Here is a 13,066-nt window from a genome sequence, read left to right on the forward strand (position 1 = left end):
TGTAATCAGATTATGACAAGTATATTTGTATGTTAAGATCTTTTTATAAAAGTTTTTGACAGAAGAAAATGAGTGGTAAGAAAAACTGATAGTACTATAAAGTGCATAGTAAGTATGAAAGAGAGAAAAGAAAGTGTATAAAGAAAGGAAAGATAAATGAAGAATGAGAAGAAAAAAAGAGAGAGAAAAGATAAAGAAATTCAATAAGTTAACGACAGAAGGACTAGTTGTCATCTGGTTTGTATGAGAGTGCAGAGGAACACCCCACCCCATCAAAAGAAACATCGATGTTTTTTTTTTTGAAATTGAGATTAAAGATTTTGGTGAAAATTAATGTGTAAATTTCCAAAGTTCATTTTAGATTTAAATGTTTCAACTGTCTCAACAAGTAGTGCGTAACTGGAATATATGTATTAAACAACCACACTCTCCAGTTTATGCACTGCATTCACTGGGTATACGATTTATATCACATTTAAAGAAATGAAGCTTTATTTTCTGATGATGATGAGATCAACTCGATATTGGTATTAATTGAAATGTAAAAAAAGACAGACACGACAATAAAAGTGAAAATATGTATCTTAAACTATACCAAATTGAAAAAAGCTTAATTGTAACGGAATAACCTATGTGTTATTCGTTTTTACAATTTTGTTTGTTTCTCAAAGTTATTTTAACATCGTTTTTTGTCATCAACGTTGATTAATATTGTAAGTTATCACATAAACCGCGGCACAGTAGTGTAATAAAGCTATTTAATAAAAACGATATTACACTAGTGTAATAGCATTTCGACGTTATATATATAAACATAGCGTTAAAGCGCTTACATTAGCGTAACACTATAGGCGTATCAATGAAAATGACTCTTTTTGATAGTTTACCGTCCTTATTTTATATATGTGATAAATAGAATAGTATATGCGTGACGATTTAATACTAAATTCATTGAACTCGCTGAATAAAATAATATGAGTCGCGCCACGACAAAACCAACATAGTGGGTTTGCGACCAGCATGGATCCAGACCAGCCTGCGCATCCGCGCAGTCTGATCAGGATCCATGCTGTTCGCTGTCAGTTTCCTCACTTGTAATAGTGTTGGTAAGCGAACAGCATGGATCCTGATCAGACAGCGCGGATGCGCAGGCTGATCTGGATCCATGCTGGTCGCAAAACCCATTATGTTGGTTTTGTCATGGCACGGCTCATATTATGATCGCCAGAGGCTCGCATAATGTGATTTCATTTAACTGGTTCAAATAATTTAGTATTAGATCTACACTCATTTAATACCCTCTATGTACCAAATTAAAGCGATCCTAAACAGCATTAGAATGTTTAAAATCTTATTTCAGGTCATTAACACGGAATAAATGTTACTACGATTTTATATACGCCTGATTTCAGCTTTACACACTTATACATCTTTTATAAAGAATACCAGTGTGGCAATCCCTTGTCTTCTTATAACCAGCAGCACATCCATCTTGGCAATGCCCATTTAAATGATTACATGGTGAGGTTAAACATTTCCCACAATCATGTGTACAGTTTATGCCCCATTTACCATCGTAACATTCTGTAAATATGTTAATTATTTTATTGAAAACGTAAATAAAAAAGAGTAAAAAGATAATATATATGATTATACTTAACTAGATTAAATATTGTGAAAGTGGCATTAATTTAAAGAGTCTCGCGGCATAAATATCGCACATTATTTTGAAAAAGTATTGTTTTATGTCGAATATCTAAGTAATATTGATTAATTATTAATTATGTAATGTTAATCTAAACATTAACATACGCTAGAACTTCCTACGACTTTAAGAGATAATACAATTATACAATATGGCACATAACTATAAAGTGCTGCATTCATTACTGCCGTGCAAAAAAGAGTCAACAATAAAGTTTATAGCAGACCTGGATCAGTTTGCGTTTCACTAAGTTATCGACCCTTTCAATAATTCAAATTTCACTATTTTCACATTTCGGGCTCAAACGATTGCATGGAGTAAAATAAGCTTCGACAAGTCAATATATGTTCAATCTCCTTTTAGGTTTAGTTTCAAAGAAAAAAACCCAAACAAATGACATATTCATGATCAGATATTGACTTATAATATGAAACTTTGTACATGATCGGTTAAAGTTTAGACAAGACAATATTTAAGTGTTTCTTCGCTTTGATATGCACTGATTGTTTTGACCCAAAGCAAATAATCAACAAACGTCAATAATTTTAAAAACGTACAGTTAGATACTAGACAGATATTTTCTGTAGTTACTTATTTTGGAGTAATTCTTAAAATATAAAATACTCCACTTGAGTCAGTAGTAACTATACGAAATGCAGTCAGAAAAAAACGTCGACATTCAGTACATATATAATCTAAATAAGACTTGCACAAAATGCATGATACTAGGGCATTTCATTACAAACCGCAGCGAAATTTGTGCTACATCTTGATATAAAAGATACAAAATATAAAAAAAAATCCTTTTGTAGCTTATGGAGTAGCCAGCATAAAAATCATAGTCTTTAATGTTTATAAAATTTTGAATCTTTTTTATTCAATTAACATGCGAATGTGATAGCGGTACGGACTGAAGCTCGCACTTACCACCTCAGTCAATGATTAGGCGCTATGAAACCGAGCCTTCATTACGTTTAATTTTGTCGTTTCAGGTGTTCTTTAAGTATTCAGTTATTTCTATTTAACAAATTTGCTCAATACTCACTTTAAGACAATTATCGTACGAGTCATGAACAGACATCACTAGAACACCCAGCTTGGTTTTGATATAAAATGACTTAAAATAGCTATTGATATTAGAAATTGTTAAATATAAAACATGGTAAGACAGGTAAGATTTAACATTTTCAAAATAAGAAATAAGATTAAAACAGCATACTTATGTTACAATGGGATCCTTGATATCCACCTTTGCAACCATTCAAGCATGTGCCGTCCACGTTATTGCATATTTCATTCACCCCTGACCTTAAACAGTTGCTGTTGCATTTATTCTGACAGTCTTTGCCAAAAGTACCATTATTACACTCTGGAAAAAAGATTGTTTTCCAACATTTTCTTTCCTTTGACTTTAAAATATATACAATAATTTACCAACCTGCATTTTACTATCAAAACTATCGCCGACATTAGAGAACACAATAGTAACATTTTATCAAAACAAATTCAATCTTAATTTAATTGAAGACACATTTAAAGTCGTGTTTAAATGTATTTATTTAACGCTTTCTTCTTAACATCCGAATTTTTACTCGTCTGCTCCGAAGAAAACTTCGAGATATCATGCTTGTTACGTCGTCGTCGTTGTCGTCTTCTAAAGATTTTAGTGTAGCTCATTACTTAAACAATTTTTAAGATATCAATATGAAATTTGGAATGCTTTTTATTAATACAAGAACTTTAAGATAAAGGGCATTATTCTGAAAACTATTTTTTAGTGTTATGCACCTTAACTAATAACTAATATTATTTTGTCAAAATTGCTTATTACTTTGTAGGATTATTTTAAAACTATCAAATTTATGAAATTGAAACATGTGAGACTTAATAATCATGACAAGGCACAGTTGTAATAGTCAGTATCCTGAAACAACATATATTTCTCATTTAGATATTCTCCTGAAAATATATAATATTTATAGAAAAAATAGTTCAACCAGTTGACCAGACACCAATTTTCTTTTTGAGTAACAGTGACCTTGACCCTAGCTGGCCGAAAAACCATGTCAAGTGAGATCTTTGAAAAAGCTTAATTTACACAAAGTTTCACTGAAATATTTTATTCCAAACTCTACTTATTGACCAGAAACCTATTTTTATTTTTAGTAACAGAGACCTTGAACTTGACTCTAGGAGGCTCAAAAGCAATCGAAAGCAAGGTCTATACATGAGTTTGCTATACATAGAGTTTAATTGAAATATTTCATTTAGGTACTGACTGGCTAGGCAGCCCTGATGATGAGATTTGTTTGCCTTTTAAGCAATCACTACGTACTAGGGCTCTAACTCCCTAGTACCCTTCCCTTTTGTCCTTGCATACCATATATTGTCATCTCCCTTGAATTAAATCAATACATTTGCAGCTGGCTCGTAGTGCGAGAAGGCTTATTTCAAACTCCTTCAAAAGTGATAGTTTGATTTCCTCTGTATGCCAAAACAAAGCTCGGATTTTACTATGTCCTTGGTGAACAATGTTCGGCCACGTTCCAAATTTCATGCATTGTCTCTTCTGCGTGGATGAGAAAAAATCCGAAATAATCAAGTAGAGCAGGGTTTTACCCCTGCCCGTTACAAACGACATCTATAATAAGGTAGGGGACCTAACAAACAACACACTTTCTTCAAGACATCACGATATATTTTCGAATATTCATGACAGTAGCGTCGTCGCCTGATACTATAATGTAACTTTATATGTTACTTTTAGGCCAGGCATTTTAGCCAAAAAAATTAGACTCAACCTAATGGGGATTTGGGAATTCTTTATCTCTTTATATCAGCTTTGTTATTGCCGTGTTGAGGTTGTAAAAAGTCGCCCGCACATTCAATCAGGGATGTTATATTTCCGAACCTTACGGATCGTTTAGCACAACATTATTGTTGTGTTTGTGTAATTTTACGTCTTTTCATTCGGCTATTTTTTGTTGGGTGATTCCATTATGATTCCTAACTTGAATACTGTTGAATCACCCTTAGGATATGTGATCTGCTTTTTAAATTTGTCTTATGATGTATTATCCGTGATATGCAGGCTTTATAACCTCTGATCCACTTTAAAAATAACATTTTATTTAGTTCCGTCTATTGTTTTTTGTTTGTTTTTTTTTCGTTTAGGGCAAACGCATTTTTTACTTGGGGACCATATGCCGCTTTTCATGGAATGACACACTAACGTGTCTCATTGAAGGTTCGCTGGTAACCGCCATATGAACACATCTGCTGATGTTTCAAAATTATATCTCTCTATACTAAAACAAATTCCTTCATAAAAGATGATTTCATATTTGTTATCTACAATATATATATGTGATGCTACAAAAAGGTCTTTAAAATGTGAAGTATAAAATTGCTCAAAATGTCATGTTTTTGAACCAAATGATTTTTCAATTTGTCAAATCTATGAAATAAGACTGGATATTATGGTATTAAATAGTTAAATAAAGTAACACATTTGTACACATTTTATTTTAAATAAAAGATTTAAAAGAAAGATGATAATATTACAAAAGTTGCAACACTGGATAAATCATTCTTTAAACCAATACCCCACCCACTTATGCTAAAACTATTTCTTCTAAGGTTTTTTGTTAGGTACTGTGAAATAGTCTATAAATTAGCAGTATAATTCACCTAGGTTTCTGAAACGTTCGTAAATTATTTTATAGTTAAAATTGCAGTATATTATACAACTGTTATACAAATGTACATGAAACATTATGTATTTGTGTTGCTATTTGTTTACAAAATGCATTTACATACTCATATGTGATATATTTATGTTAATTTTGAATAACATTTTAAATAGTGCATATTTATAACTTTTTATTGTACAAACATTCAACAATAATTACATTATCTAAGTGACATACTAAGATGATTACCAACTTTGTCCCTTATATTGTCAAAATTGTACTGTACATTAAATGTGACAGGCAAAGCAAACTATACAACTGTTTCAATACTTGTTTAGAGTTCCTTATTTATCTGAAATGCTAATTTATTAACACAGTTTACTCAGAATTTTTCCGTAGTCAATAGTATGTGTATTACTACAGACGGTTGCCTGACATTCCGAACAACACACATAGCATGAAAGTCCATGTTCGAAGAAAGCATGAATAAAAAGTTAACGTCTGCACGTATCACTTACAAGAACTGCTTTCGTGTTCTGAATGTCCCAAATCTTATTCTTTTTAAAGCTGGTCTTTGTGTCTGATATGTAAAATATGTTTTCTTTGGAAGTATCAACATGATATCATAGCAGAATCAATGTTTGTGTACATTCACATTTAAGTACTGTCGTTTTGTTATTTGCTTTCATAATTGCAGTCTGAAAGATTTGAAGATCTGCATCCTCTGAGGCATTTGTTACATGATTTATCCTTTTCTCCGGTGTTAATGTATCAATTCTTTAGAAGGATCGTTTACGTAGCCATCAAATACAATGTTAGCACAGCCATAATGTAACTGCTCTATCGTTGCATATTGTTTATAAATATCATGGAAAGCCGATCCATATATCCAAATAAATTGCTGGACTAATGACCGTCCGTCCAGGACGTAACATACGTTGTCCTCTGACACTGGTGATGGTCCGCATTGTCCGAGTTTCGAAATGGCGTTAGCCAATGCTGACTTGTGTGCCTCTTGCAATAGACCGGATATGTCAAACAGTGAAAAGGGATGGCTAGATAGATAAGAAATACTTCTTTATTCTGTCAATTGAATCAATTGAAAGCAACTGTCAATAACAGCTGGAATAATAATTGTTGGCAACATGTTTATCATCTCCACCAACTTTTATCATGTTATTTTTTTGTACCAAGTTTTATGGTCTGTTGGTTTCTGTCATTTCTTTGAAACTATTTTGTCCAATATCTACGACTCGGTCGACATTGACACTAGTCTCGGTAACAGACCCAGTTTCAATATTTCAAAGACACTATTGATTCAAAAAAGGGTTGCATTCTCTTTCAGAAAATCTAAGAATATTCCTCTATTCTTTTTATTCCTGCTTCTCATAGCTTCAGTTCGTTATGTTGTTCATTGCTTTCATAAGTCTGCCCCGTGAAGTCTTGCATCGCGTTGTTTATCTCAGCACACGCAGGCATCGAAAGAAGACACTGTGTCCTCTGTGCCTATGTCATACCGCGACCTCTCGTCATACCTGTAAAGGACTTAACACTCCTGATCAGTATTTGTTCAATAAGAATGTCTGGTGATAATCCTGCCCAGTATCTATCACTTCGTCTAATCACATGCAATTCTGAGTCTGCAATTCTCTCGTAATTTTGTTGTGATTAATGCTTCCGAGGGATCACTTTGTTTCCAGATTTTTATACTTCACAACAGCAGGTGTCAAGTGCTGTGTGGCAGCTGTAAAATGTTGCCCCGTACTTCACTTCAGTGTTGTTATATTTTTCTGGTCCTTCGGGATCATTGATGCCAGCACTATTAAGTGTTGAGAATTGAGTACCGCTCAAGCCGGTGCTAGGGGGCGTGAGGGATGTTGCACGTATTCATTATCCCTTATGTACAGACTCAATCAAACCGAGTCTGCAATTCTCTTGTAATTTTGTTGTGATTAATGCTTCCGAGGGATCACTTTGTTTCCAGATTTTTTATACTTCACAACAGCAGGTGTCAAGTGCTGTGTGGCAGCTGTAAAAAGTTGCCCCGTACTTCACTTCAGTGTTGTTATATTTTTCTGGTCCTTCGGGATCATTGATGCCAGCACTATTAAGTGTTGAGAATTGAGTACCGCTCAAGCCGGTGCTAGGGGGCGTGAGGGATGTTGCACGTATTCATTATCCCTTATGTACAGACTCAATCAAACCGAGTCTGCAATTCTCTTGTAATTTTGTTGTGATTAATGCTTCCGAGGGATCACTTTGTTTCCAGATTTTTTCTAGTCCCCTTCCCCACATCCCTTTAAGTTTGTAGGCCTAGAAATTAATCGTCTCTTTAATTTCATGGTCGGTTCTGTTGTTTCCTATTATTTATTATTATAGTAATCACCCTGTCCGTGCTTTGCCCTGTACCCTGTCCTGTTTTATTTGGGTACTGCTGGGCTCCTTGCCGGAGGTCCTGTATTGCTGGGTCGCGTGGGGGTTGTGTTCATTGTACGACGCCCTTCCTTGTTGTTCTTGTTTTTCATATTTAATCTACATTTGGGTGTGTATCTTCCAGGACAAACATATCTTGAAGGTACACGTATCCAGATTTCAGGTACTGATTATGTTCTGGTGCTACAAAGAAAGGTAGCATTTTCTGTATTGATTCACAGTGGTTGTTCCAAACCCCGTTCTTTCTTCAGTTATAAATTTCTTTAAAATGACAATCATATCGATATATTGTACGCATAGCCTTGCAGTTCTGATGTCAACAGCAAGCCGATATTTTGATTTTTTGAACATTTGGTTCATCTTCAAAACAGTGGTGTCCACACTAATGTCTTCCTGATTTATCTGATTGTCTAAGAAAAGTTAGATATTTTTACATGCTAAGTGTCACTTACTTGGACTTTTTTGTGTTCAAGGTCAGCTGTTACTCTTTCATGATTACTGTTTAAGTCAGTGTATGTTATTAACAGTCTTAGACAAAGTTTTTCTACAAGTATGATATTCAAATCATCATCAACAAGAACATGTCCAGTGATTGCTCTACTGATTGCCTTTCCATGTAACATGTTTCCTATCGTGTTAGGAGCATAGACTGTTGCTAATAGCTCAGCTAGTACGGTGTTGCCTATAATCGGCCTATCCTCCCAAGAAAGGTAATCTGTGTATGGAAAGCCCCAAGTCTCACAATAACATGTTTAATGTCAGTCCCTCGGGCTCGTTTGTGATGATATTAAACGCCTTCTTATATAATGGCTGGTCAAGTGTAATAATAGGTGCTAAATTAACACGGCTACTCTGCAACGGCACATATTTTTATGTTAAATAGGCACATGCCATGCCACTTGGATGTAGATCTATCATCACAACACTTGATTGACCCGGATATGACCCTGTTCTTACAATCTGCATGACTCCAGACCAGCACCTAGCTTGCACTTTTAGGGGGCGTGTAACTTTTATAACACAATGAAGATTCTCAATAGTTTCTATATCGTTATTTTGCTACCTGTAGAAATGAATATTATTTCTTTCTTATTGCATCAAGACCATCAGTTGTAATCAGAGATCTTGGAATAAGTTTTTTCTGCTCTTATTAAGGGGTTACTGTAGCCGCGATACCTACCCAATGAAATGTCCCATGACCATCAAGTGTTCCAGTATTATGTTCAACGTTGTCCGCTACAAACTAATCGTTCTTTTTATAAATTAAATTTGTGTTCCATGATATGAAGCTGAAGGCCGTTCAAATCTTTGAAGTTCTTCATAGGTAAAACAGAAACCAATGTTTCTCATGATGACAATCAAAAATCGTAAACCACACTGTTGGTGCATTTGTACTCCTAATCAAATCTGGAGGGGACAAATAATTCAACGAGGTCTTGACGACTTAATTGTTGTCGCCTATCCTATCGATAACGTCTTTAACTCAGATGATTTATTGTGAATGATCAGCTTTGAAAACAAATTTACAAAACTGTTTGTATCCTTGCTCATTATATCGGATAAAATTAGATATTCCTTTCTATGGATTTTATGTCAACCATTAGTCCTCAACCATAAACATACGCATAATCAGACAGAGCAACAGTGTGTTTATCCCAATATAATGCATCTCTAATTAGTGCGTATTTTTCGGTTCAGTTAATTCTTAGTTTACTTGCTGTCGTTAACCCTTCTCATCATTTCTCCCTTAGTGTGGATGTTTCGCCCCATCCGCCTTGTTACAAAGGACACAAAAAACTGTCCCATTCAATGCTGAAATATCAATGGTACAAAAGGGTAATTTACGCAAGGCAACTTAAATAATTAACTTTAAAAACATAAAATAAAAAACTCTTTGTCTCCAAAAATTTTTTTTTAAATAAATTACCATTTAAAATATATAAAATACAAGCAAATTGCCTATCCTTAGGCTACCATTTTAGCTTGATTAGCACCATGTATTCACACATTATCTGTTACATCCTGAAATATTAACATTACGTTTAAAAGACAAGTCTTAAGTTATTACAAAATACCTTTTTTACAAGAAGTAAACATTTTTAATAATTCAATTTGCATTATCTACAATTATAACATGCAAATTTTTTTTTGAAATATGAGAAAAAACAAAAGAAAAAACAACATTTTTTCGTAATCTTTACAACTACACGCTGTCATACATTCAATACATTCTATATAAATCGGCAATATTTAATATTACGCCAATTCCTATGTCATTTTAAATCACTTTTCAAAAGACAACATTCTCTAAGAATTACCAAATGACGAAAACTAAAATTTAGATTAAAAACGCAAAATTGTATGAAACGTTTTGTCATCCTACAAAATTGTTCCAATGTAATTCATTAATTTTTGTATGCATACATATTTTCCTCTGGAAATTGATTGATTATAAAAATGACTAGAATTCCTTACCTTTGCATGAAGAAGGCTGGAATAGTTAGTTCTGATATTTTACAGATACATAACTATCTTGAACGTTGACATCGACATCGGTAAAAACCGGAAGTGCATAACATAAACATATGATGTACTGTAAGAGACACGATTTAATTGTAACTTTGACTTATTTTTGAGATCGAATTTCAAGGACTGTGCATAGAGTTTTTGTGAGGACTTTTTTCATCAAAATTTAGATATCATTTATAATTATTTTAACCACGAAAACATTTGGGAAGGAATTTGTGTAAAAGTATCCTTATTACGACTGGCCTTTTTATGGATATCCGTGATGCTTGCAGCTTCTTCGACTCGATCATATGTTACGCGATAACTCATGTTTGGTTTGCGATATTGTTATGTTATTTAGAAGTAATCAGTTTACGACTGTGCCGGTCACTTCTAAAAACATTGATTAATTTAATGTAACTTTTGTCATGGTTGACCAACAGAAACAAAATAACTAATCAGATTGGTAAACAAAATCTAAACACATCATAATTTATGGCCATATTCAGTATTCAACAATTATGTTTTTTTTTGTTTCGTTTTTCAAAATGAGCAAGTAATAAAGGTTTACAGATGTGAAATGAGAAACATACTATAAAGTATTATAATAAGCAGTGACAGGAAATCCTCATGTAAATAAATGTGATATAGTTAGTAGGAATAAAGCACACTTTTCCATTTAATAAAGAACTAAAATTTACAATAAGAATGCAACATGGAATAACTATCTTCAATATTGAGTGAACTAATTTACTTTCAGGCATATAGAATCTGCAATTCACAATGTAAGAAAGCCTGGTGTAATTTGGAAAGCGATTATTCTTAAAGAGTCTATAGACAGTTGAGATCGACAAACTTCAAGCTGTTTCGGTTTTAAGCTACATGCCTTAAAACAATCAAACTAAAGAAAAAAAATTGTAATGTAAAAATATTTACGACTCAAGTAATTAATTACGTTATGTGCAATTACTGACTGATTTTGAAGTTATTATCATCATATACAAATCGCCTCACAAACGCAATTAGGACTTCTGTTTGACCTCTTCTTGGTAATTTACGTGGTATTTAGTGCCGTTTGCAATGTTCAAAATTGCTGTCTCTGTTCACTGAACAATATTGTATTTACAAATACATGTTGAATATAAGTATGCATCTAGGGAGATGCAGCTCCTAGACACGAGACATCTTAAAAATATTGAATTAAGTCATGCAAGTAGAGTGTAAAAAATAACCAGAAGGATCGTCAATTGATCGTAGTTTACTAATATGCCTCGCTAAAATGACAAGAAACTCATGCTATTTGAAGTAGAAAAGAAAATCCCTAATGGAGCCAATAATACATGCAAAAGTCAATGTATGTTATGCTTTTAGCAATTTTTATGTATCCGAATTAGCTTCTCTCTAAAAAGGTAGACGTGTTAGCTCGCTACGCAATTCTCTAGTTGCATGCAACCGCCCATGCCTTTGCAAAATTCAATATTGAACCAACTAATTATGGGAGACGAAAGTAACTTAGCCTTTCCATCCACATCTTTTGGCCTTCACTGCTTTATTAATTTAAGTTAGCCCTTTCGTTATTACTTCAAATAGGAAAACAGATGCCTAAAAATGTAAATGTTTGCGGCCATGTGTGTCAGAGTACAAAAATATTGTTTAACTTTTAGTCGCAAATATTATGTCTAAAAAGTGCCGTATGAGCAGAGTGTAAGTTTGAAGAAATGTATAAATTATTTTACTGTCGCAAACCTTTATTCAGAATTGAATCTAAAACAGTCTTTTCCAAACGGTTCTTGTAGCAATCATTTATAACGGACGTAAACAGAATACCGGGGTCGCGTTATAATCACACAGGCGTAATATTACCACTCTTTATACATGTTTTTTTTTTTAAACTTACTTATGACTTTGTTTACAAAACGCTTTGAAAATAAGTTTAAATCTTTAGCATAGAACAATTAGTTTCCCTTTTGTTCAGGATACTCCTGTGTTTTGAATAACAAAAGTATATGTAAAAAAGAAATAAAAATATTTGACACAATGCATTTTGGAAAACATGTTTAATTCAAGTATGTTTGGTTAAATATAAAACCATGCGTGCGATTTTCACGACTTTACTGTTGCAGTCGGTTTATACATTTTTCCGAGATCTTGTTTAACATCAAAACATTTTAAAAGTTTGCATGTACCTTCAGATGAAGACACATTTAGACGCAATGTTGTTTTCGGAGATATTAATTTTACAAGTACTAGCATTTCCAAAATGCTTGGAATCGCCGTTTAGCCATGAGCATAGTTCTTGCCTAAAAACTTTACACATAAAGCCAACAAATATCTTGATATACTCTACCATTTCGTTCTAGTCAAAATAGTTTGACGTGTACATTAAAATTGATGTCTGCGAATGTTTTGATTCCTGCTAACGCGTGACTGCTTTTCTTTTTGAAACGGACTATAACTGACTTACTACACTATAGTTATGATGCAATAAAACTCTCATAGTTGAAACTCGCCCGAAAGAAAGCATTTTGTCGTCAAGTTCAAGTTTTTGGAAAGAAAACAAAGAAAGCACTCTTATTTAGACTACATATCCAACCAGAAATGTCATGATGCAAAATATTGCGTTTTGTTGTGCTTTTCCTGCAAAAACCTATTGACTGGCACTGAGCTCGTACATTGATAATGGTATTTTTCAGTTGTAGAATAGGTAACCCGACAAAAAAAAAACGGC

General features: G+C 33.4%; 1 protein-coding gene across 1 annotated transcript in view; it reads right to left on the reverse strand.

Moving 5' to 3' along the window:
• The window catches only part of LOC132713103 (receptor-type tyrosine-protein phosphatase mu-like), a 138,191-nt gene that overhangs the window by 37,527 nt on the left and 87,598 nt on the right, over window positions 1–13,066 (reverse strand). Inside the window, exons 7-8 of the mRNA XM_060695572.1 lie at window positions 2,925–3,074; window positions 1,447–1,584 (exon numbers count right to left, since the gene is read on the reverse strand). Coding sequence (XP_060551555.1) covers window positions 1,447–1,584; window positions 2,925–3,074 — 288 coding nt within the window. The remainder of the gene's footprint in view (window positions 1–1,446; window positions 1,585–2,924; window positions 3,075–13,066) is intronic.

This window comes from Ruditapes philippinarum, unplaced genomic scaffold, assembly GCF_026571515.1.
Source record: "Ruditapes philippinarum isolate M1 unplaced genomic scaffold, ASM2657151v2 ctg3047_1_1_1_1, whole genome shotgun sequence".
NCBI classification, from domain to species: Eukaryota; Metazoa; Mollusca; class Bivalvia; order Venerida; family Veneridae; genus Ruditapes; species Ruditapes philippinarum.